Genomic DNA, 27175 nt, shown 5'->3' on the forward strand with positions numbered 1-27175 from the left:
TATATAAAGTATATAGTATATACCCATGATCACCTCCCGAAGTGATCACGGCCCAGTAGTATAGCATGGCAGACGGACAAGAGTGTAGGGCCACTGATGGAACACTAGCATCCTATACTAAGCAGTAGGATAGCAGGTAAGGGTAACAACTATAGCAACAATGACAGGCTATGCATCAGTATAGGATTAACCGAAAGCAGTAACATGCTACACTACTCTAATGCAAGCAATATAGAGAAGGAATAGGCGATATCTGGTGATCAAGGGGGGGGCTTGCCTGGTTGCTCTGGCAAGAAGGGTTCGTCGTCGATGTAGTCGATCACAGGGGTACCGGCAGCGGTCTCGGGGTCTAACGGAAAGAAGTAACAGATGGGAACACAATAAATAACAGAGCAATCAAAGCATAACATGTCAATACGTTGTGCTAGGTGTGCCCTAACGCAGTGCGAGGTGATACCGACGAAGGGGGGAAATATCCGGGAAAGTATTCCCGGTGTTTCGCGTTTTCGGACAGATGAACCGGAGGGGGAAAGTTGCGTGTTTGCTATGCTAGGGATGTGTGGCGGACGAACAAGCTGCATATCCGGATTCGTCTCGTCGTTCTGAGCAACTTTCATGTACAAAGTATTTTCATCCGACTTACGGTTTAATTTATATGATTTTCTAAAGTTTAATTGAATTTTTGGAATTACTGGAATTACCTTAATTCGAAAACCATTTTTAATATCTAAATGCTACGGCCTACAGGTACCAGAAAGTGTACCCACACTTTTGCACGTGAGGCTGACAATGGGCCTAGAGTCAAAGTCAACGGCTGACTGTGTGAGCCTTATCCAAATGAACAGTTCACGGGGGCCCCACATGTCATTGTCTAGGGTTAAGTTCAAGAGTTTAGTTTAACTAGGGGGTTCCACTGTCATGTTCTGTTAGGCTAGCTAAACCAATTAATTAGGTTAATTGTCCAAATAATTAATTAACTATTTATCCTATTTTATTTATTTATTTTGGTTATTCATTTTTTTGGGGGTTGGCCCCAGTGGCGGTGGCATAAGCAGCCATGGCTTGGCAACGCGCGGCCGCTCACAGAGGAGCGCCTGCGACGAGCGCACAGCGCGACGGGGGAGCAGGGCATGGCCCCGGATAGGAGCAACGCCGACGAGGCGCAGGCACGCCGGGGCAGGCTGGGGCACGGCAGATGCGGAACTAGGCGAGGCCAGCCGCGAGCAACGACGGGTGAGCAGCAGCAGAGGGAGGCGAGGCCATGCGTGGGCGAGAGGTTCGGCTACGATGGCTTGGGCGTCTAGGGGCGATTAGGAGGGGAGGAGCGCAACCGGCGCGGCGACTCACAGTGGGGGTCGAGGAGCAGCTCGGGGAGGCCGGGGAGGTCGCGGTGGCGCGGATCGACGACGACGCAGGGGAGGAACGGCGATGGCATCCGGCGTGGTCGTCCCGGTCGGCAGCGACGGTCGATCCGAGCGGTGTGGCTTGACGTAGGCCGACAAGGGAGAGGCGGGGGCGGAGGAGCGCGGCGTCGGGGGCGGCGGCCGATGATGGGGCTCGAGGTAGCTCCGGGCGGGGTCCAGCGACGGCGCGGTCGTGGACGGGGCGACGAGGTGGCAGGGCGCCGGCGGGGCGATGGGCGCCGGCGTCGAGCGACGGGGGCGCCGACTGCTGTTGTGGGCAGAGGCAAGGTCGAGGGGTCGCGGCGGGCTTGGTGCCCCCGATCCCGATTTGGATCGGGGAGGGAGGCAGAGGGAGTAGTGGGACGTGGGGGAGTGGGGATCGGGTGAGGGTTAGGGTTAGTCGGGGGGAGGCCGGCCTAAGTAGGCCAGAGGCGCGCGGGTGGGCCGGCCTGACGGCTTGGTGGCCTGCTGGGCCACGGCCCAGCAGGGAGGGGTTTTCTCCTTTTTCTGTTTTTTGTTTGCTTTCCTTTTATATTTTGTTTATTTTCTTTTACTGTTTTCTTTTATTTCTTGGCACTAATTTTGTTTTATTTCCACAAAGTGAATTCCTAATTTAGTGTCTCATGATCACCCACTACCACAAAAAGTTTACTATTTCAAATAGATTAGTATTTTGTAAAATATCAAAAGCAATTATTTAATTGTTTCAACTACTGTTTTATTCATCTTATAGTACCTAAACATTTTATAAATGTGTGGTTTCTCCACCATAATTATCTATGCAATATTTGGTTCACTCCGAACATTTTTAGTTTTAATATTTGAAAACTTTTATTGTTTGCTTGATTTTGAATTTGAATTTGAATCGGTTTCGAACTAACGCGAGATTAGCAACGGTAATCGAAGTGACGTGACATCATTAGCAGAGGGTTGCTGTAGCTTAATTATCCGGACGTCACATCTTCTCTAAGATGGAACATACATACCTTGGGTTTGTTGTTGAACTTGGTCATGTAGTTGAGCTTGCGGTGGATGCTCAACGTTGATGTGGTCCATCAAGAGTTGGGAGCATCCTTTTTGATTTTGAAGCTCATCTTCCTACACGGGTTAGCTTGCAAGGAATAACTCTTGTGTATCCAAATTGACAAGAGTGAAATTCATCATATAAATATTCTCAAAGGATATGTTGAGTGTAGTCTTGTTCCTTGATCTCAACAACCATAGTATAGATACTTGGTGATGTAGAAATCGCTCATGTTGTGAGTGATTTGCAGTCTCGTAGATTGAGGCACATCCAAGTACCTACAAGGGCTAGATAACATACAAGGGTGCAAATATATCCAAGACAAATGATCATCATCATAAGAGAAATATCAAGGATTAGTCACATAGGCTCATGCCTTGCATGTATCCAAATGGAATTTCTATTCCAAATTTGAGGCATCAATGACGTTCAACTCACTCCTCAAACAACAAAATATATTTTCATCAAGCGGTTTAGTGAATATATCCACCAATTGCTTATCAGTACAAACATGCTTAAGATTAATATCTCCTTTAGCAACATGATCACGAATGAAATGGTGACGAACTTCTATATGCTTAGTTCGAGAATATTGCACGGGATTGTGTGCAATCTTAATAGCACTCTCATTGTCACATAGCAATGGAACATGTCTCACATCTATCCCATAATCTTTAAGAGTTTGGGTCATCCAAAGTAATTGAGCACAACATGATCCCGCGACAATGTATTCCGCTTCGGCGGTAGATAGAGATACTGAATTGTGTTTCTTAGAGGACCAAGAGACAAGGGATCTACCAAGAAATCGACATGTACCCAAAGTGGACTTCCTATCAACCTTGTCACCGGCATAGTCCGAGTCGGAATAGCCAACAAGATCAAAAGATGACCTCTTAGGGTACCAAATGCCAAAGTTTGGTGCATGGATCAAATATCTCACTATTCTTTTCACGGCCTTAAGACGACATTCTTTAGGAGCAACTTGATATCGTGCACCATGCACACACTTAGCATAATATCGGGATAGGAGGCACAAAGATAGAATAATGAACCAATCATAGATCGGTAAACCTTTTGGTCAACCGGGTCGCCATCCTTAGTCAAGTCAAGATGTCCACTAGTAGGCATGGGTGTTTTCATACCTTTGCTTTCTTGCATGTTGAACTTCTTGAAGAGATCCTCTTTGTTTGTGAAACAAAGGTTCCTTCCTTTGTTTGATTGATTTGCCAAGGAAAAATTTGAGTTCACTCATCATACACATCTCGAACTTTTCCGACATTAGCCTTCCAAACTTTTCACTAAAGTGAGGGTTGTATAACCAAATATGATATCATCAACATTGATTTGGCACACAAAAAATTCTCCATTAACCCTTTTAGTAAAAAGAGTATAATCAATTTTCCCGATCAAAGTCTTTTTCAATAAGAAACTTGGCCAAGCATTTATACCAAGCTCTAGGGGCTTGTTTAAGACCATAAAGAGCTTTGTGAAGTTTGTAGACATGATTAGGCTTCTTGGGATTAACAAAGTTGGGAGGTTGTTTAACATAAACTTCCTCCTCAATTTCACCATTTAGAAAAGCACTTTTAATATCCATTTTGTATAAGGTGATATCATGATGATTGGCATAAACAAGTAAAATGCGAATGGACTCAAGTCTAGCAACGGGGGCATATGTCTCACTGTAGTCCATACCTTTGACTTGAGTGTAGCCTTGAGCAACAAGACGGGCCTTATTGCGCACAACTTGTCCATCCTTATCTTGCTTATTCTGGAACACCCACTTGGTTCCAATGACATTTTGATCATCGTTGGGCTTCTCAACCAATGTCCACACTTGGTTTCGTTCAAAGTTGTGTAGCTCTTCGTGCATAGCATTTATCCAATCCGGGTCCTCAAGGGCTTCTTCTACCTTCATAGGTTCAATGCTACAAATGAATGAGTAATGTTCACAAAAGTTAGCCAAACAAGTTTTAGAGCGAGTGATTCTCCCGTTGTTGATGTCATCGAGGATTTGTTCAACGGGATGATTCTTTGAGACTCTTGCTGTAACTCGTGAGAGCTTTTGCTTGGGTTGTGGCGGAACATCCTCATCATCATCTTCTTCATTGTTGTTGGCGTTGTCGTTCGCTTGTGGAGGTGGAGAAGGAGGTCCAGGTGGGTCATCTTGTTGTACTTCCTCATTCCCTTCGTTTTGACATGTTCCACTTGTGGATGCCTCCATGTCACCTTGTGGTTCACCTTTATGTGAAGTTGAGGCTTCCACTTGAATGGACGAAGTACTCTCCTTCACCTCTGTTGGATGAATATTGCCGATAGATAAATCCTAAATTGCTTCCGAGGGGTCTTTGTCTCCTACATCAATTGGCAGTTGCTCTAGCTGCGAGCCGTTAGATTCATCAAACTTCACATCTACCGTCTCTTCAACCTTTCGGGTGAAATTGTAGTAGATACGGTAAGTGTGAGAGTTTGAGCCATAACCGAGTAGAAAACCTTCATGAGATTTAGGAGCAAATTTTGAACGACGATGCTTATCAAGAATGTAGCACTTTGAGACAAAAACTTGAAAGTATCCAACTTGGGGTTTGTTACCAGTGAGTAGCTCGTATGCCGTTGCCGAGAATCTTGTGAAGATATAGTCGATTCGTAGCATGACAAGCTGTCTCAACCGCTTCCGCCCAAAAGTGTCTTGGCGTCTTGTATTCATCAAGCATCGTTCTCGCCATCTCAGTAATAGTCTGGTTCTTCCTCTCAACAACTCTATTTTGTTGAGGTGTGTACATAGCCGAGAACTCATGTGAAATGCCTTGTTTGTCAAGAAAGGTATCCACATTGCGTTCTTGAACTCTGTTCCATTATCGCTTTGAACCTTCTTGATGTTCACTTCAAATTGATTTTGGGCCTTCTTAGCGAAGTTCTAGAAGATCTTTTGGACCTGTGATTTGTCATCAAGAAAGAACACCCACATAAATCTAGAAAAATCATCAACAATGACCAAACCCGAAGAGTTACCACCAAGACTCTTGTAAGCATTGGGACTGAAGAGGTCCATGTGAAGTAGCTCAAGTGGTCTTCTCGTGGTCATGATGTTCTTCACGGGATGACTTCCTCCACCCCGTTTTCCTGCTTGGCAAGCACTACAAAGTCTATCCTTGTCAAATATAACATCTTTAACACCAAGGATATGATCACTTTTGATAAGTTTATCAAGATTTCGCATGCCAACATGTCCTAACTTTCCATGCCATAACCAACCTTTAGAAGATTTAGCAACTAATCAAGTACGAGGTTGGGCTCTCTTAGTGAAATCAACAATGTATATATCACATTTACAAATACCGGTAAAGACCATATTATGATTATCTCGACGAAACACTTGGCAATCTACTTCAGTGAATAGAACATTGAAACCAACATCGGCTAGTCTAGATACGGAAAGAAGATTGTAACCAAGCGATTCAATGAGCATAACATTTTGAATAGAGCTACCATTGGATATGGCCACCTTACCAGGGCCAAGTACCTTACCCTTGGAGTTGTCTCCAAAAGTCACATACTTGCGTGGACCATCATTTTTGGCAAGCTCACGGAACATGTCTTTATCTCCGGTCATGTGATCGGTACATCCACTATCAAGAATCCCTCTTTTCCTCCTGATATGTAACTTCGAAGATTCGCCATGAGACTAAGATTCCTCATAGTCTTCTCACATTCAATGTCAAATTCTTCATCCTCATCATAACAGCCATGCTCGATATCATCATCATCGTCATGCGTGTAGTCATCACCTAGTTCAAGTGATTCGTTAGGTTTATGACCATGACAATGTGCAAGTTTATGAATTCTAATGGTTTCCGTGATGATGCTACTAATATTTCCAACATCACTCTTAACACGCATAAGATCACGAAGCTCAAATAGACATTCATCAAACTTGGGATGACTAGGCTTCATTTTATGGAAATCAATGGACTTTTGAAGAATTTCATCCAGATTTTCCAAAGTATAATTTGAAAAGCGTTCCTCAAGATAATTCCATATAGTATATGCACATTCAAAGTTTTGCAAGCAAACAAGCACATTTCTAGGCAATCATCTAATGATAAGATCGACAGTCCTAAGATTACGAACCATGTCAAGACACTCATCGGGGGTAGGATGTAACGAATCAATGGGAGCCACATAAGGGCTAAGAATATACTTGCTCAAATTATATTAATTGAAAATCTCAAGCATCTCATTTTCCCAAGAACCATAAAACTCCCCATCAAGAATAAGCACTCTATGTCTAATACTCCCGAACGTAGACTCATCCATCTTCCTCCAACGGTGGTTTAACCGAGGGAATGGAGACCAAAGCTCTAATACCAATTGAAGGAAACAAGAAGAGGGGTCGGGGGGGTGATTAGACCCTTAACAAGTAAAAGTAGCAGTTTTTAATTTCTTCAAGTTAAGGTTGACTTTAGCACATGTTAATAGGCACACAATACATTTTACACATGCATGGCAAGAGTATGAGCAGCAGAAAGAGTAAAGCATGCAAGTGCAAGAATGTAAAGGGATGGGATTGGAGTGTGCAAACGCAATGGAGACATGTATAATTTTTGGCGTGGTTCCGATAGGTGGTGCTATCGTACATCCACGTTGATGGAGACTCCAACCCACAAAGGGTAACGGCTGCGCGAGTCCACGAGGGGCTCCACCCATGAAGGGTCCACGGAAAGCAACCTTGTCTATCCCACCATGGCCATCACCCATGAAGGACTTGCCTCACCCGAGTAGATCTTCACGAAGTAGGCAATCTCCTTGCCCTTACAAACTTCTTGGTTCAACTCCACATCTTGTCGGAGGCTCCCAAGCGACACCTAACCAATCTAGGAGACACCACTCTCCAAAAGGTAATATACGGTGTGTTGATGATGAACTCCTTGCTCTTATTCTTCAAATGATAGTCTCCCCAACACTCAACTCTCTCTCATAGACTTGGCTATGGTGGAATAAGGATTTGAGTGGAAAGCAACTTGAGGATGACTCACTACTGGAATCAGAAGATTTACTATCAGCCACTTCTTTGTCGTCTGCTAGCAGACGACAAAGGATGGTTTTGCCGTCAGCTTCCAAAAAACAGACGGCAAAGAGCTGGCTGATGGCAAAGATCATATTTGCCATCAGCCACTTCTTTGCCGTCTACTAGCGGACGACAAATCGTCCGCTAGCAGACAACAAAGAGGGAGGTTGGCCCACTAACTAGCAAACCCTAACGGCCCCCCTCTTTGTCGTCTGCTAGCAGACGACAAAGAGCAAAACGGTAGACGGCAAAGGCGTGCAGACGACAAACGTTTAATTTAACTAACTAGAGGACGACAAAGAAGTTTGCCGTCTGCCAGCGGACGGCAAAGCTGCCACGTGGCAGCTACCTGTGCAACCTAGGGGCACCTGGGCTGGCCTATTTGGACACATTAACGTCTGCTGGCAGACGACAAAGAAGCAAAGGTCTTTGCCGTCTGCCAACAGACGTCACAACACGCGCACCTGGGCTGGCCTATTTGGACACTTTGCCGTTTGCTGGCAGACGGCAAAGACCTTTGCTTCTTTGTCGTCTGCCAGCAGATGACACAACACACCATTAGCCACCTAACGGACCTAACCCTATCCCTCTGCCGTCCAGGTCCTTTGCCGTCTGCTTGCTTAGGATGGCTGACGACAAACTTCTTTGTGGTCCGCTTTATTAAAGCAGCCCTTTGCCGTAGTTCATTCAGCCGGACATGGGGCCGTCTGCTGGCTGACGACAAAGGAGTTTGCCGTCTGCTGGCTGACGACAAAGGAGTTTGCCGTCTGCCAGGCATGCCTTTACCATCAGCCATGGAAGACGACAAAGTGCCTAATTCCTGTAGTGACTAGAAATCAAGGTTCAAATGGTAGGAATGGAATCTCTTGATCTCAACACATGAGTAGGTGGTTCTCTCTCAGAAATGAATGGTGGAAGTGTAGGCATGTTCTGATGGCTCTCTCCTATGAGGAAGAGGGGGTGGAGGGGTATATATAGCCTCCACACAAAATCCAACCGTTACACACTTTTGACACATCTCGGTGGCACCGATCTATGCAAAAATATGAACGTTAGGAATCTCGGTGGGACCGACGGGAACAGCTCGGTGGGACTGATGTGCTAGGGCTTAGGGCAAACCTCATCTCGGTGGCACCGACTGCATCATCTCGCGGTGGGATCGAAGTGAAGCAATAAGGCAACAGAGAATCAGTCAAGCCATCTCGGTGGGACCGGTTGCAACATCTCGGTGAGACCGAAGTGATTGCAACAAGTCATAGAGAGCTAGCAAGGCCATCTCGATGGGACCAAGATCCGTATCGGTGGAACCGAATTGTTAGGGTTTTGGCAGTGGCTATGTCAAGATGAACTCAGTGGCTCCGGATGGGAAATTTCGGTGGGGCCGAGTTGGAACGCAGGGTTTGGACATATTTGGGTAGAGAAAGTGGCTGAGAGTTTTGGAGCAATATCACCAAGCACTTGAGCAAATAGATCATTAAACAACACCTCATCCACTTTTAATAGTATTGGCTTTCCTATGGACTCAATGTGATCTTGGATCACTTAAACAAAAATGTAGAGTCTTAATCTTTTGCCAATCCCTGTCCTTTGCATTTTGAAGGGGTTCCACATCCTCTTGTCCTTGCTACTGCACTATTGAACTTATCTGAAATATACTAGATAAAACTATTAGTCAAACAAGAGATATCTTGACATTAATTATCAAAATCACCCAGGGAGCACTTGTGCTTTCAAACTCCAATGCCCTTTTTATTGAACCCTTGAAGTTTAGAATATGCTCCTCTCACTTCTCTATTTCTTCCTGGATCATCATCATCATCATTCTTGCGTCTTCGTCGTTCGAACCCGACTAATTGATGAATTGAATTTGTCAAGGTCCTTGCTCCCATAGTCCTCATCTCCATTGTTTGCCTACAAATGAGCAAAGAATTGAAAAACTACCCAAACATTTCATCGAACACAAGAGGGCGAGTGTATGTATAGAGAAGTTGGACGTACTGGGGTGGCGCCGCCCGGTGGTGGCACAGACAACGGTGTTGTGGGTTGGGCCCTTCGGTGGCGGCGTCTGGGTTGGGACGACAACAGAGTTAGGGTGAAGGTGGAGCTAGAGTGGTGGCGGTGCGGACAATGCCAAAGAGAGGTGAGGAAGAATGCATGCTGAGATAGGTTGATGATGGGGAGATTTGGGATGGCCCGCCCATCGGATCTGATGTGACGGACGTATCTAGATGTCTATTATCCATCCTACATATAGGCTAGGTTTGAGGGGTGCCGGATAACCCGACTATTTATACTGGCTACGGAGAAACCGGTTCCGTGGTGTTTTCGGCCAAGCGGTGACCGGACTGTTTGGGCGAAGCATTTGAGAAGGTTTGAGGGGTCCGGTGGTAGATGCTTAGAGAAAAAGTGATCCGACGTCACCGCACGGTGTACGGCCGGTCTGCCACGTATCTCATTGCACGCACATCCCTAGCCCGACCCCGACGTACCCGTCCCATCCGATCCCTGCTCCCTCTCTCGCTCTCGCCGCGCAGTACCAGCAGCAGCCATGGATCTACTACCGCCGGCGTCGGAGGCGCCGGCCGGTGGCGGCGCAGTTGGGGGCCGAGGGATGCGACGCGGGGTCGGGTTCCGGTCGCTCAAGCTGGTGAACGTGTCCATGGAAGAGGCCCTCCCAGCCGAGCCCGTCGGCGTCGCCTACGGCCGCCTCGCCAACGGACTCACCTACTACGTCCGCTCCAATCCCAAACCCCGCATGCGCGCAGCCCTCTCCCTCGCCGTCAAGGTCGGGTCAGTACTCACTCTCTAGCGTGCCTCCCTTTCGCTCGACCTGCTCCTCCGTTCCCTTAGTTCGTTTGTTTTGGGCGTATATCTGTATGTGGCTGGATTTGATTCGCGCGCGCAGGTCGGTGGTGGAGGAGGAGGACGAGCGCGGGGTGGCGCATATCGTCGAGCACCTCGCCTTCAGCGCAACGTCACGCTACACCAATCACGACATCGTTAGGTTCCTCGAGAGCATTGGCGCAGAGTTTGGCGCCTGCCAGAACGCTCTCACTTCCTCTGACGAAACCATCTATGAGCTGCTCGTGCCTGTGGACAAGCCCGGACTGCTCTCCCAGGCAATCTCCGTCCTCGCTGAGTTCAGCTCCGAGGTAATAATGGGGTTTCGGCCTTCCATCCACTGCCATTAACTAGTGTGCTGTTGGCTGATGCTCGTAAATGTTGGCGAGAAGGTTCGGGTTTCAGCGGAGGATCTGGAGAAAGAAAGGGGTGCTGTGCTGGAGGAATACAGGGGCGGGCGCAACGCCACTGGGCGGATGCAGGACTCCCACTGGACATTGTTGTTTGAGGGTTCTAAGGTATTGCTCTCTGTCCTGCTATAAACGGGAAATCTACAATAATCACTTGTTCCATCACATCGACGTGCAAGAGCCGTTTGTGGGTTTCAGTTTAAGTAGTGAACCTCTTCTATGAAGGGTAGGGTCTGTGCTCTGTGGGGCATTGTGTTTTCCTAATCGGATTCAATGGTGTTGTATTTATAACTATAGACCTTTGTAAATGGTATGATTTGTTAATGTCCTTCTGTTCAGTATGCAGAACGTTTGCCGATAGGTACAGAGAAGGTGATACGGACTGTTACACATGAGACAGTTAGAAATTTTTATCATAAGTGGTACAATCTAAGCAATATGGCTGTCTTTGCAGTGGGAGACTTCCCAGATACACAGGTCTGTATTTGCTCCCGTTGGCATACTTGAAATCCATTTATCCATAATATTACTGCCATTTTGTGTGTAACTCTTGACTAACTGCAGGCTGTTGTTGAGTTAATAAAGGAGCATTTTGGCCAGAAAGCCTCAATTTCCTGCCCTCCACCGGTTATACCGGAGTTTCCAGTTCCATCGCATATTGAACCTCGATTTTCATGCTTTGTGGAATCCGAAGCTGCAGGGGTCAGTACTTTATAATCTGGGATATATTTTGTATCTAACTGTGATGTTTCTAATAAGGCACCTTATCTGTTTTCTTGTACCAAAAACAGTCAGCTGTTGTTATTAGCTGCAAGATGCCTGCCGGTGAAATTAAAACAGTCAAGGATTATAGGGACTCATTGGCAGAATCAATTTTCCATTGTGCTCTGAACCAGAGGCTCTTCAAACTATCTCGTAGGAGGGATCCTCCATACTTCTCTTGCTCTTCAGCTGCAGATGCTCTTGTCCGTCCGGTGAAGGCATATATTATGACATCCAGTTGTCGCGAAAAAGGCACGGTTGAGGCTCTTGAGTCTATGCTAGTTGAGGTATTAAACGGAGATAGATTTCTTGCCATGGCACCCTGCATTAACAAAAATCTAATGGTCAACCAACTGGTTAGAATAACAAAACATCATGGGAAGTTCCAGTGAGCCAATGGCAACAATTAGTACGCAAATACCACCCTTACTTTATTGTTTGATTGTTTCCTCACTGCGGAGCCAATCGTTGGCACACTGGCAATGATTTCTTAATATAGAGAATTACACTTTATGGTTGAAAGAATGTGGTTTATCTAATCTTGAGATGTTTGACTTCAAAGTGATCCCTTTTACAATATCTTTTCTGAAGGTTGCTAGGGCACGGCTCTATGGGTTTTCTGAACGTGAGATATCCATTGTGCGTGCTTTAATGATGTCAGAGATCGAGTCTGCATATCTGGAGCGTGATCAAATGCAATCAACCAGCTTACGTGATGAGTATCTGCAGGTTCTCATAATTCTGTCTCTTAACATTTCTCCAGTTTAGGTTTTGTAGAATTTATTTCATTGCATGTTTAGGAACCGAACTATTAACTAGGTTCGGTCAAGTGCCATGTGTTTTATGAATTTATTCTTCAGATCTTAATGTAGTTAATATTATCTCAGCTCCTGTATTTTTTCCCTGGTACTTCTGCGATCAATTGTTCTAGTACTATGATTACAAACTACAGGTTTGCTTAATATATCAGTTGAGTCACATGATCCCCATCATCAATTTGCTAAGCATACTAGTGGCATTTCCTTCACCCATTGCAGCATTTTCTTCGCGAGGAGCCTGTTGTCGGGATTGACTATGAAGCACGGTTGCAGAAGACTCTTCTTCCATGTAAGTACACTCGCGTGCTACCTAGTGTAAGAGTTCATTTTTAGGCTTTGTTATGCTATTCAATTTTCTTTTCAATGAATTCATTGCTTTTCAGTTTACAGTGTTATTCTGACAATTTTTTTCTTCAAAATTGTCTCTGTACCTATCTTTACTTCAACCAGACATTTCTTCTGCTGAAGTGGTGAAGTTTGCGGAAAACTTTTCAACAACCAGTAGCTGTGTTATCAAGATAGTTGAGCCCCGGGCCCATGCTTCTTTGGAGGATCTGAAAGCTGTTGTATTGAAAGTTAACACTCTAGAAGAAAAGAGGAGTATTCCTCCCTGGGAGGAAGAGCAAATCCCTGAAGAAATTGTTAGCCAAAGTCCAGTGCCAGGGTATTATGGCATTATCATTTTCTTATTATACAAATGGAATTGATCTTTTGCTCATGATGAACCGTCTTTTTAAATGATTATTTGAAAATTTTGTGTGCATTTATCTTCCCACATAAGCATCATAGTATTCCGCACATTCTTACTGTTGTACTTGCCAAATTTCATCACAGAATTATTGTTGATAAAGTGGAGCACCCAGGCATAGGTGCCACTGAGATGATACTATCTAATGGGATGCGAGTTTGCTACAAGTGTACTGACTTTCTTGATGATCAGGTTAGTACTATTACGGTGCTAATACCATTCGGCAACATCCAGGCCTTTTTACCTTATTATTTGTTGAATCGGGAGATGGGTACCTCCAGACAGCGCCTCCCTTCCTGTCTGGTTGCCTGCGTGAGTGTGTGTCTCAGATGTGGCGGCTTGCACGGGACAGGGGAAGAGGGGCTCCTCTTCTAGGTCAGCACCTCTCATGGGCTTGGGCCCAAGAGACAGATCTTGATGGGCTAGGGCCCATACCGGTTCAGCATTCCCCCTCAAGATGGGTGGTAGATATCTATCATCCCCATTTTGTCACACGCCAAGTTACAGTCATTTGTTCCCAGTCCCTTTGGCAAGCAATCTGCAAACTGCTGCCCAGAGCTGACATGAGTAAGGTTGATGATCCCAGCATCAAGTTTCTCCTTAGTGAAGAAGCGATCAATTTCCACATGCTTCGTCCTATCATGTTGAACTGGGTTATTAGCAATGGCTATAGCTGACTGATTGTCACACCACACCCTTAAGGGTCCCTTCCTCAAAAGTTTCAACTCGCATAGTAGGTGCTTCACCCAGAGCATATCACACAATCCTTGAGATAATGCTCTATATTCAGCTTCTGCTGTTGTGTCTGCTGTTGATCTAGACACAACAGTCTGTTTCTTGCTTCTCTATGACACCAAATTTCCTCCCACAAACACACAGTAGCCTGAAGTTGATGGTCTATCATCTTGACAGCTAGCCCAATCAGAGTCACTATAGCCATCCACCTCAAGATGTTCACTCTTCGCAAACCACAAACCTTTACCCGGAGTCCCCTTCAAGTATCTCAAGATTCTGTGAACAATATCAAGATGCCCACTCCTTGGTTCATGCATGTATCTGCTCACCACCCCCACGGCATACGTAATGTCAGGCCTGGTATGACACAAGTACAATAACCTCCCAACCAGCTTCTGATAATCTTCCTTATTCACTAGCTCACCTGATTGTGCCGTTACTTGATGATTTTGTTCAATCGGAGTAGGGGCTGCACGACATCCCATCATGCCCATGTCACTCAAAAGATCCAAGGTGTATTTTTGTTGGCACAAAGATATTCACTTCTCTGTCCGAGCCACTTCTATGCCTAGGAAGTACTTCAGATTTCCCAAGTCTTTTACCTCAAACTCCTTGCTCAGACACCCCTTCACTCTCTTTATTTCCTCCTCATCATCTCCGGTGATGATGATATCATCAACATACACTGCAACAATTGTGATCTTCTTATCAGTGTGTCTATAGAACACCGTGTGATCACCATTACATTGGCCATACCCCATATTCCAAACAGCTCGTCTGAACCTATCAAACCATGCCCTCGGCGATTGCTTCAGCCCATACAAGGATTTCTTCAGCCTGCATACCTTCCCTGTAGTCTGTTTTGTGCCAAAACCTGGTGGTATCTCCATGTATACCTCTTCTTGCTACCTCACCCTTCCTTGCCGCTTCACGTGTAGGTTTTCGCAACGCAATGGGCAGCTCCACTGTGTCTGATGTGCTTGCCTCACTGCCTTGCTGCTCCCCCTGCACTCTTGCCTCCCTGCCTTGCTGCTCCCCCTGCACTTGTGGTTGCCGTCGAGAGTACACCAGGGTATTTGTCTGCCATCGATCCCGAACAGGAACCTGGAGAGCACCAATCTTAAGTGTATCGACAATTGGCTCGACATGAGCTTGCACATCATCATCAGTGATGGTACTAACCGGAATTGTACCCACTATTGGTTGTTCCTGAGCCCGCACATCATTATTAGTGTTAATGTCCATGGAATCACCGCGAGTATGAGACACATCCTTCTCCCCCTCTTGACCATCATGCACAGGGTGTAGGTGGTCAAGCTCTGCAAATAGCAGACTAAGATCAGTCGGCTAACCATAGAATGGCTCAGACTTCCTGAAGGTAACGTCCATACTTACAAACCTGCGTTTTTCAGAGGGACACCAACATTTATACCCCTGCTGACTAGACGAGTGTCCCAGAGAGACACACTTCACTGCCCGAGGATCAAGCTTTCCAACAAATGGTCGGTGATCACGAACAAAGCAGGTACTGCCAAACAACTTTGGGGGAACAACAAACTTATTATCTCCAACGAGCAACTCAGACGGAGATTTCATGCCAAGTATCCTAGAAGGTGTCTGGTTGATCAAGTATGTGGCTGTCATAACTGCATCATCCCACAAGAACTTAGGCACATTCATGGTAAACATCAACGACCGAGCAACCTCTCCGTTCGACCACTCCATTCTGAGGGGGGGTGTCCGGACATGAAGTTTGATGAAGAATCCCATGTCAGCCATGAGAGCCCCAAAAGTGTTGTTCACATACTCCGTTCCATTGTCCGTCCTGAGCACCTTGACCTGCACCTGAAACTGGTTCTTTACAAGAGCATGGAAGTTTTTGAAAACAGCTAAACACCTCATCCTTGTGACGCATCAAGTAAATCCAAGTCATGCGAGAATAACAGACTAACAGTCAATAAAGGTAGCAAAATACTTCTTCCCATTCATTGACACCACTGGGCTAGTCCATACATCCGAATGAATAAGCATAAAAGGAGATATGCTCCTGAGCCCCTTACTCACATATGAGGCTCGTGTGTGTTTTGCATATTCGCAAGCATCACATGTCAACTTGCCTTTGCCTATTCCACACATAACATCCGGAAATATTCTACTCATCTTGTCAAAAGATACATGCCCCATCCTACAGTGATGGATCATCGCCTGCTTCTCCTTATCCTCCATGGTCGCAGCACACACCAAGTCCGGCTGCACCTCCTGGTCCATGTACCAGAGCCCCCGACGCCTGGTGCCAGTCCCAACCGTCTGGCTTGTCTGTCGCACCAGAATCAAGCAAGCGAACTTGTCAAGGATCACGCGCCAGTCCATTTGATCAATGAGTGCGTTGAATGAGACCAAATTGACACGAAAGGCTGGCACATGTAAAACTGACGATAGGGAAATGGTCGAAGTACACTTTACTGTACCAACCCCTATGACTGGCTGTTTTGTGCCATCAGCCGTTTGTATAGTGCCTGTGTGAGAGGGAGGATGCTTATTGTAAGACTCGAACACGCAGGAGTTACTAGCAACATGCTTAGATGCTCCAGAGTCAAGAACCCACTCTGGGGCACTCTCATTAGTAGCAAGAGATGCTCTTTCCGGATTGCCTAGTGGAGGCCCAGTGAGCAAAGTCTCCATAGACAACATCATCTACATCTTTGCCTTTGGACGTCCCATTGTCTCCTGCAACGGCCATGTGAGCCCTCTGACCCCCTGAGTGTCCTGAGTAGCCACCTCTGCCTCTAGAAGCCTGGCCCCATGAGGTTTCTAAGTATCCACCTCTACCTCTAGCACTTATGCTTCTGCCTGTTCCCCCTCTGTTATATCCCCTGCCTCTGCCATGAGTTGGACATTCTCTCTTCCAGTGACCTACCTCCCCACAGATATGACATTTGGTGGGATCTCCCCACTCCATGCGCTCAGTGACGGCAAATGTCGAAGCTGGCACAACCTTCACATCTGCATGCCCAAGGGATAGGCGCACCTCCTCTTGAGTCATCGCTGCAATAGCCTCGGGAATGGTAGGCAGACTAGGTTGGTGCAACAGGGAAGCCTTCCTGCCATCAAAGCAACCTTTGAGGCCAGCCAAAAATTTTAGCACACGCCTGCGTGCCATCCACTTGTGCCCTGACTCGATTGAAGCCGCGTCATAGAGTTCCAGGGGATCACAGTTATCCTGGTCAGCCCACAGAGCCTGCAGTTCTGCCACGTATTTCATCACTGACATGCCATCATCTTGGCGCAACAACCTAATCTTGTCCTCAATCTGAGCAATGAGCATGACATTGCCCTTGCCAGAGTATTGGGTGGACAGAATCTTACATATCTCAGCAGGTGTGGATAGCCCCTCCACAGAGCGTCCAATGGAGGGCACCACGGAGTTCAACAACCACACCATAAGTACAGAGTGGATGACCTTCCACCTCTTGCCCTCTGCACTACTCTTGTCTCCTGGTTCTACAACGGTGCCCAACAAATATCCATCAAGCTCCTTCTGCTCCACAGCCCACAAAGCCCTCCTAGATCAGCTCAAATAATTTGTGGCCCCCTCTAGCTTCATGTCGAGGGGCGACATTTCAAGCTTTTGAGCCACTTCCTGTCGAGGAATGATGGCCCCAGACTTGGACTCCGCGAGGATCTTAGCGAGCTTCTCGAAAGCCTCGGCAAGAGCATTTGGTTCAGCCATCGTTTGGCGGGATAAGCAGCAGCAGCACCACCACCAAGCTCACAACAGCAAGTCCACAGAAAAAAAAATCTCTGTAAAGCACACAAACGGTCCGGCCCAGGCTCTTCCTGTTCCAGAACGAGCAGTCCAGCAGGCTGCTCCTCTTTCTTCCTCTGCCGCAGCAGCAAGAAGCAGCCGCACAAGCAGCAGCAGCTCAGCAAGCTTCCAGGAACAACACAAGGCAGCAACAGCTGCAGTTCCTCCTCTGTTCAGCAGCACAAACAGCAGCAGCTCCCCGCCGCAGCCTGACTCGCACGCAGCCCAAATCCGCCGCCGCCTTCTTCCTCCTGCTCTTCTTCCCGCTGCAGCCGCCTGCACAGCCAGCAGCAGCCCTCCTCGGACGCCTCCTGCGCCGCTAGCCACCCCAGGGATGCGAAGCAGGAAAAGAGGAAGCAGTTCCCTCCCGGCCGCGTCGCAGCTCCTCGAGCCCAGCCGTGCCACCGCCACACGCACCAGCCTCCTCTCTCGCCTGACCCCGCCGGGCCCCGCCGCCGCCTCTCCGGCGAGGGACTACGCCGCCTCCGTCGTCGTCTGGCTCGATACCATGTTGAATCGGGAGATGGGTACCTCCAGACAGCGCCTCCCTTCCCGTCTGGTTGCCTGCGTGAGTGTGTGTCTCAGATGTGGCGGCTTGCACGGGACAGGGGAAGAGGGGCTCCTCTTCTAGGTCAGCACCTCTCATGGGCTTGGGCCCAAGAGACAGATCTTGATGGGCTAGGGCCCATACCGGTTCAACATTATTCTTGATGAAAGTCACACATCTGCACTTTATGTTGTAACCTTTCCTCCATCTTTTTAGAACATTTTTTTGAAAGAAAACTCTTGCATTTACTATGAAGTTCTTGTGGAGCAGACGAAGGATCCGAAACCTGGTCAATGTGGGTTGTGGCGGCGCTGTTGTCCAGACAGCGTCGTGCTCCTCCTCCTATGGGTCAGCACCCACATGGGCCTGAGCCTTATGGGCCAGCAGTACTTGGGCTCTTATACAACACTCCCCCTCAAGAGGGGTGATATCTATCTACCATTCCTATCTTGTCACACACTAAGTTGCATTCTCTGGTTCCAGTCCTTTAGTCAAGCAAGCAATCTGCAATTTGTTGCCTTGAACTCACATACTCTATCTTGATAATCCCAACGTCCAGCTGTTCTTTGATAAAGAATCTGTCTATCCCCACATGTTTGGTCTGTCATGTTGAACTGGGTTGTTTGCTATATTAATTGCCGACTTGTTGTCACACCATACATTCATGCAACTAGTCTTCAATATCTTCTGCTCTTCTAGTAGATTCCTTGTCCATAACAACTCACTCAGTCCCTGAGACATGGCTCTATTCAGCCTCTGCAGTTGATTTGGAAATAACAGGTTGTTTTTTGCTTCTCCAAGACACTAGATTTCCTCCTACAAAAACACAATGGCCTGAAGTTGATCTCCTGCCATCCAGGTAGCTAGCCCAATCAACGTCACAATAACCATCTACAACAAGGTGTCCATGACTCTTGAACAACAGTCCTTTCCCAGGAGCACCTTTCAAGTATCTCAACAGTCCTCAAGATGTTCACTTCTAGGCTCATGCATGTATCTGCTCACAACACTTACTGCAAATGCAATGCATGGTGTGTACTCGTGTATGACACAAGTACAACAATCGTCGCACCAATTGTTGATATTTTTCTTTATCCACCAGATCACCTTTATGGTTTTGTTCAATTGGGGTTGAAACAGCTTGACAACCCAACATCCGAAGTTGCCAACATCACAGAGAAGGTCCAAGGTATACTTTCTATGAGAAAGAGCTGGCTACTTCTATGCCAACGAAGTACTTGAGTCGACCAAGATCCTTAACTTCAAAGGCCTTACTCAAGCACCTCTTTAACCTTGCTATCTCTACGCCATCATCTCAGATTATAATGATATCATCTGCATAAACTGCAAGAATGGTTTTTTCCCTTCAGACTGTATAAAATAGTGTATGGTCACCATTGCATTGTTCATACCACATGTCACACACCGCCCGTCTGAACTTGTCAAACCAAGCTCTTGGAGACTGCTTCAGTCCGTAAAGTGCTTTCTTTAACCTGCATACCTTGCCAGCAGTCTCAGAAGTCAAGAAACCAGGTGGGATCTCCATGTAGACCTCCTCTTGCAAGTCCCCGAAAGCATTCTTCACATCAAGTTGATGTAAAGACCACTCGAAATTTTCTGCACAGGAGATCAGAATCCATACAGTATTCGCTACTGGGGCAAAGGTCTCATCATAGTCAATGCCGTAGGTCTGGTTGTACCCCCTCACCACAAGCCTTGCTTTGTACTCCCTTTGTAAGCTTTTATAAGATCTTTTAGATCACTACTCCCTAACTTCTATAAGATCTTTTAGATCAAGACCTTTCAATCTTCCCTTCTGCATTTTGTTTCACAATGTATACCCAATAACACCTGTCCTGGTCTGCCAACCAATGGAAGAACTTCACCCGTGGTGGCGCCCAATTCTTCCAGATGAGCTTCCGAGAGAAGGAAGTTGTGGATCCATGGAAGGTGGCTAGGTAGCAGGAGCTAGCAGTGTAAGTACCGAAGGCCGTCCATCTCCAAACTAGCTGGTCAGGGGCGTCCGAGAGCGTGATATGCTCGATCGCCATCCAAACATGAAGGTATTGTGCAATCTCATGTATACTAGGTACTATAGTAGAAACAAGACATTAGTGACCTTTTGTTTTTCTGTCTCACTTTAATCATCCGGCCTTGATGAACTAACCATGCACTGAGAAAGTTACTTTAGTGATTGCTATCAATTGGAAGCTTGAGTCATAGTTTTTTTCATGGTGCATGGGGACCGGATTATTCTGGTCAAGCTGGTAGTTTGGGACTTAGTTCTCAATGTTATTAGCGCGTATGCCCCGCAAGTAGGCCATAATGAGAACACCAAGAGGGAGTTCTGGGAAGGTCTGGAGGACATGGTTAAGAGTGTACTATTGGCGAGAAGCTCTTCATAGGAGGAGACCTCAATGGCCACATGGGTACATCTAATACAGGTTTTGAAGGGGTGCATGGGGGCTTTGGCTATGGCTATATGGCATCAGGAATCAAGGAGAAGATGTCTTGAGCTTCACTCTAGCCCAGGACATAATCATAGCTAACACCCTCTTTAAAAAGAGAGAATCACATCTAGTGACTTTTAGTAGTGGTCAATACTCTAGCCAGATTGATTTCGTCCTCTCGAGAAGAGAAGACAGCCGTGCTTGCCTAGATTGTTAGGTGATACCTGGAGAGAGTGTCGTCCCTCTCAATATAAGCTTGTGGTGGCTGACTTCCGCATTTAGATTTGTGTCCAGCGGGAGAAGCACGCCAAAGTCGCTAGAACGAAGTGGTGGAAGCTCAAGAGGGAGGCAACTCATACTTCCAAGGAGAGGGTCATTAAGGAGGGCCCTTGGGACGAAGGAGGTGATGCAGACAATATGTGGATGAAGATGGCGACTTGCATTCATAAGGTGGCTTCAGAGGAGTTTGGAATGACCAGGGAAAGTAGAAGTGAAGCTAAAGATACCTGGTGGAACGATGATGTCCAGAAGGCTATTAAGGAGAAGAAAGATTGTTTCAGACACTTGCATCTCGGTAGGAGTGCAAACAACATAGAGAAGTACAAGGTGGCAAAGTAGGCCGCAAAGCGAGCTTTGAGTGAAGCAAGGGGCTGGGCGTATGAGGACCTCTACTGGCGCTTAGACAAGAAGGAAGGCGAAAGGAACATCTATGAGATGGCCAAGATCCAAGCGAGGAAGACAAGAGATGTCGACCAAGTCAAATGCATCAAGGACGAGGAGATTAAGCATAGATGACGGGAGTACTTTGACAAGCTGTTCAATGGTGAGAATGAGAGCTCTACCATTGAACTGGACGACTCCTTTTGATGATACCGGCAGACGTTTTGTGCGGCGAATCTAGGAGTCCGAGGTTAGGAGGCTTTAAAAAGGATGAATGGTGGCAAGGCCACAAAGCGAGCTTTGAGTGAAGCAAGGGGTCGGGCGTATGAGGACCTCTACTGGTGCTTAGACACGAAGGAAGGCGAAAGGATCATCTATAAGATGGCAAAGAACCAAGAAAGGAAGACAAGAGATGTCGACCAAGTCAAATGCATCAAGGACGAAGCAAATTAGCTTCTGGGGAAGGACGAGGAGATTAAGCATATATGACGGGAGTACTTTGACAAGCTGTTCAATGGTGAGAATGAGAGCTCTACCATTGAACTGGACGACTCCTTTGATGATACCAACAGTTGTTTTGTGCGGTGAATCTAGGAGTCCGAGGTCAGTGAGGCTTTAAAAAGGATGAAAGGCGGCAAGGCGTTGGGCCCTGATTGTATCCCCATTGAGGTGTGGAGAGGCCTCGGAGACATAATGATAGTATGGCTAACTAAGCTTTTCAACCTCATTTTTAAGGCAAACAAGACGCCAGAAGAATGGATGGAGGCGGAGTATATTAGTACCGATCTTCAAGAACAAGGGGGATGTTCAAAGTTGTACTAATCACTGTGGAATTAAGCTAATGAGCCATACAATGAAGTTATGGGAGAGAGTATTTGAGCACCGCTTAAGAAGAATGACAAGCGTGGCCAAAAATCAGTTTGGTTTCATGCCTGGGAGGTCGACCATGGAGGCCATTTTCTTGGTACGACAACTTATGGAGAGATATAGGAGCAAAAGAAGGACCTGCATATGGTGTTCATTGACTTAGAGAAGGCCTACGATAAGATACCGCAGAATGTCATTTGGTGGGCCTTGGAGAAACAAAGTCCCAACAAAGTACATTACCCTCATCAAGGACATGGGACATCTCCTTATACATCCCTTGTGACCTCATCCATCACCAAAGCAAAAAAAATAAGTGCTCAAGGCTGACCCTTGGTGCAGTCCTATTTTAAATGAGAAGTCATCAGTGTCGCCATCCCTTGTTTGAACACTTGTCACAACATTATCATACATGGTGTATGCTCTTTGCAGATGATGTGATGCTAGTCGATGATAGTCAGACGGGGGTTAATAGAAAGTTAGGAGACAAACCTTGGAATCAAAAGGTTTTAGGCTTAGTAGAACTAAAGTCTAAAACTGATTACATGAGGTGCGATTTCAGTACTACTAGGCATGGGGAGGAGGTTAGCCTTGTTGGTCAGGTGGTACCTCGAATGACGCCTTTCGATATTTGGGGTCAATGTTGTAGAAGGATAGTGATATCAATGAAGATGTGAGCAAGCCGGATGGATGAAGTGGCGCCAAGCTTCTGGCAGTCTTTGTGACAAGAGAGTGCCACAAAAGCTAAAAGGCAGGTTCTATAGGATGGCGATTCGACCCGCAATGTTATAAGGCGTTGAGTGTTGGCCGACTAAAAGGTGACATGTTCAACAGTTGGGTGTAGCGGAGATGCGCATGTTGAGATGGATGTGTGGCCACACAAGAAAGGATCGGGCCCTGAATGATGATATACGGGATAGAGTTGGGGCAACACCGATTAAAGAGAAGCTGGTTCAACATCGTCTGAGATGGTTTGGGCATATTCAGCGCAGGCCTCCAGAAGTGCACAGCAGACGGCTAAAGCGTGCTGATAATGTCAAGAAAGGTCGGGGTGGACCAAACTTGACATGGGAGGAGTCCGTAAACAGAGATCTGAAGGACTGAAATATCACCAAAGAACTAGCCATGGACAGGGGTGTGTGGAAGTTAGCTATCTACATTCCAGAACCATGAGTTGGTTTTGAGACCGTATGGGTTTCAGCTCTATAGCTTACCCCAACTTGTCTGGGACTAAAGGCTTTGTTGTTGTTGTTGTTGTTGTTGTTGTTGTTGCAGTTATCATTTACCTTTGGTTACTTTGTGATAAGGACGTGTTTCATTCTTTTTATATGTTGAACTATATGAAGGTTGTTTTTACTGGGTTTGCCTATGGTGGTCTGTCCGAATTATCTGAAGATGAATATACTTCATGCACAATGGGCTCGACAATAGCAGGAGAAATTGGTATTTTTGGCTACAGACCTTCTGTCTTGATGGACATGCTTGCTGGCAAGAGAGCTGAAGTTGGTACAAAAGTTGGGGCGTACATCAGATCATTTTCTGGCGATTGTTCACCTTCAGATCTTGAGACTGGTTTACAGGTTTGCCTATCTTCAAGCATTCTTAATTGAGCATAAAGTGTGTTCTAATTTACAGGAACATGCTGACGGCACTATACACATAGCAATCATATCACTTGTATCTGTGAAAAGTGGGTCTATGCTTATCCTTGACTGCCTTCTGAAATACAGCTTGTCTACCAACTATTTACAACAAAGGTGGAGCCAAGGGAGGAAGAAGTAAAAATAGTCATGCAAATGGCGGAGGAAGCTATCTATGCTCAGGAAAGAGATCCTTACACTGCATTTGCAAATCGTTCACGGGAAATAAATTATGGGAACTCCTACTTCTTTAAGGTACACCTTAATAAGCTGAACACTGATAAGTTCCCAATGCTTTCTTCCTATTATTTCTTTATTTAAATTTAAATTTACAAGCTCCATTATGCAGCCAATTAGAATAAGTGATTTGAAGAAAGTGAATCCAATCAGAGCATGTGAATATTTCAACAGTTGCTTCAAGGATCCATCAGCTTTTACCGTTGTAGTAGTTGGAAACATAGACCCAGCCATCTCAATCCCACTGATTTTGGAGTACCTGGTATGTTTCTGTTCCTCCGTCTTCTGATTGTTACAAAGTAGATGCCAAACCCTTGTAATGCTGATGGACTCTTCTTTTTTTGTAGGGTGGGATACCGAAGGTACAGGATACAGTTCAGCCACTTAGTCGTGAGGATCTAAAGGGATTGCCCTTCAAGTTTCCGGAAACCATAATTAGGTTTGCTGCTGTTTTTTTCTTGCACTAATTATATCAGTTGCACACGTGCAGGGTGTAGCAACCACACAGTTTCTTTTTTCCTTTTCCAGAAATTATCCTGCCAAACACTAGTAATCTTACCCTGAACTGTGTTCTTTTTTTTTGCAGAGAAGTTGTCCGCAGCCCTATGGTTGAAGCTCAGTGCTTCGTCCAACTAGGGTTTCCAGTGGTTCTAAAGAGCACAATGATGGTATGCAGCCCTTGAAATAATATAATACTATAATAGTTTGTTTCAAAACCTAACCTCGATCTTACGCTATATTCTGCTCTATGCGAAGACGGAGGATATTCACTATGTCGGATTTCTAAGTAAACTTCTCGAAACAAAAATCATGCAAGTACTCCGCTTCAAATATGGACAGGTAAAATATCCTGGGCAAGCAAAGGCCCATCTGGATTGATTGTTCCCTTCCAACATGGACTGCAGCATTTAGAGTTTAGTACGTGTAATATATTTTTCGTTTTGCAGGTCTACTCAGTTAATGTAGGTGTCTTCTTAGGTGGCAACAAACCTTCTAGAAGTGGAGATGTTCGTGGAGACATAAGTGTGAATTTCTCATGCGATCCAGACATGTCATCTAGGCTTGTATGATTTATTGACTTTCTGGTTAAAATTATGTAGTCTTGTTATAAGAGGCTTCAGTTCGGAGTTGACACTCAGAATTTTTTCAGGTTGATTTTGTTCTGGAAGAGATATCATATCTACAGACAGAAGGCCCTTCTGAAGAAGATGTATGGACCATCCTAGAAATTGAACAAAGAGCACATGAAAACGGATTGCAGGTTTAGTTGAAGTTTTCTTTATGTACTTATAATCCTGATATGGTTTGGCATTTTAATATTTACGACCATCCTAGAAATTGAACAAAGAGTGCATGAAAACGGATTGCAGGTTTAGTGGGAGTTATCTTTATGTAAATATTAATGCTGATATGGTTTGGCACTTTATATTTACAGTTTTTTTTTCTTGTGAAACTGCAGGAAAATTATTACTGGTTGGATCGAATTCTGCGGAGCTATCAATCAAGGATTTATTCAGGAAATGTTGGATCCACCTTCATGGTAGTGTGAAGCTTTCTACTCCCTCCGTTCCTAAATATTTGTCTTTCTAGAGATTTTAATAAGTGACTACATACGGAGCAAAATGAGTGAATCTACACTCTAAAATATGTCTATATACATCCGTATGTGGTAGTCCATTTGATATCTCTAAAAAGACAAATATTTAGGAACGGAGGGAGTATCTGTTATTGAGTTCATGTTTCTCCTGTTATTTGCTGGCTTACAAAACATATTATCAGCAGAGGGACATGCCTTCATGTTTTACAGACATTACCGATCATCACCAGAACATATATTTTTCAGCCTTATTTTCTTCTAGTTTAAATTGTATATTTGAAATGACGTGTTGTTGAGTGCTTACTTTCTTTTTTGCGCAGGTTCAAGATGAGGGACGTGTAAAAGTTAGAGAAGCTTTGACACCACAGGCCATGCAAATGGCCTTGCGAAGGGTGATATCTTTCCCATGTAAAAAGCAATTCACGGTAGTAATTCTTATGCCTAAGTCATCTCGTTGGAATTCGTTGATATCGGTGGTTAGTTGGAGTTCTGGTGGATTTAGCAGAGATGCCAAGGTTAGATATTGTATTTACCATGGCATGCAATTCTCAGTTAAATTTTTCACCCAAAATGCGATCATTTTGATAATTCTCGCCCACTGTGCAGATCTTGGCTGGCATGGCTGGTGCACTGGTCTTAGCAGCCAGTTTGTGGAGATACTCACGGGGTGCATTGAGATCGTAGTGCACAGCACATCTAAGTTAAGAGCCAAATTGGTAGATGTTTGTTACCATCTCACCATCAGCCAACAAATCTGGTTGTTGGTGCGGTGATTCTTCATCACGGAAGAAGGTATACAGAAATCGCTAGCTAACTGATTCGTTGCTGCGTGTGTGTAAGATTGTAAAAACATTGGTTTACTGCCGCATGCGTGCGTGTAACAGCCGTTGATTACTACTGGCACCTCCCAGTTGATTCAAATGGTAGAATGCTTATACCAGATTCAGTTTTGTCGAGATTGATTGCATGTGCTTTGTGTACCCAGGATGACAAAATAATAGATGTACCGTTTCATATGTGCTTTGCCATTTTGTATTTTTTTTTACATCAACACCATTTGCATCCTTTTCTTCTTCTCATGGTCATGGTTTTTCCTATTAACAAGACTAAAATTGTGCTTGCAAACTTCTGGGCAAAAGCCTCATAACGCATTGCTGCATTGTCCCTTCGGCCTTTGCCTCATGCACACGATTTATCAGGAGTCGGCAGAAGAGAATCAAGAGATGAATCGGCACATAGGTGGCCGTCCGGCTGATACCACTAGCTGCACCGACCAAAGCGGTGATTTGGCATTTTGTAAAGTAAAAGAAAAAGAGGTAATAGCATCTGGGGTTCAGAAATTTGGCAAACGTGGTCCGCAAACTAAAGATGTCACTCCGTTGTTAACAAACTTGTCGGGTGTGGCAAATAGAGCAGCCCATAATCTGGCTAGATCTAGTGAGGGGAACCATTCTTGGGAGCCAGATTTTATTTGTGCTCTTCTAACTGATGATGTAACTGTGATTCCAGATCAATAAAAATTGCCATGGTGGCTTTCTAAAAAAAAATCTTGGTCGGCTGTGGCAA

The 27175-nt window shown here is 45.6% G+C and overlaps 1 protein-coding gene across 1 annotated transcript; it reads left to right on the forward strand.

The window, feature by feature from the left end:
* Positions 1 to 9965: 9965 nt before the first annotated feature.
* On the forward strand, positions 9966 to 26625 carry LOC123078387 (zinc protease PQQL-like). The gene is made up of 21 exons (XM_044500879.1): positions 9966 to 10285; positions 10401 to 10647; positions 10729 to 10854; positions 11086 to 11223; positions 11311 to 11448; positions 11538 to 11795; positions 12100 to 12237; positions 12546 to 12615; positions 12777 to 12990; positions 13161 to 13266; positions 23482 to 23715; positions 23866 to 24030; positions 24125 to 24274; positions 24360 to 24451; positions 24599 to 24680; positions 24769 to 24852; positions 24960 to 25076; positions 25163 to 25273; positions 25472 to 25552; positions 25930 to 26124; positions 26216 to 26625. The coding sequence occupies exons 1-21, from the start codon at positions 10044 to 10046 to the stop codon at positions 26291 to 26293; spliced, it is 3066 nt and encodes a 1021-aa protein (XP_044356814.1). The 5' UTR covers positions 9966 to 10043; the 3' UTR covers positions 26294 to 26625.
* Positions 26626 to 27175: the final 550 nt, after the last annotated feature.

Source organism: Triticum aestivum, chromosome 3D (assembly GCF_018294505.1).
Source record: "Triticum aestivum cultivar Chinese Spring chromosome 3D, IWGSC CS RefSeq v2.1, whole genome shotgun sequence".
NCBI classification, from domain to species: Eukaryota; Viridiplantae; Streptophyta; class Magnoliopsida; order Poales; family Poaceae; genus Triticum; species Triticum aestivum.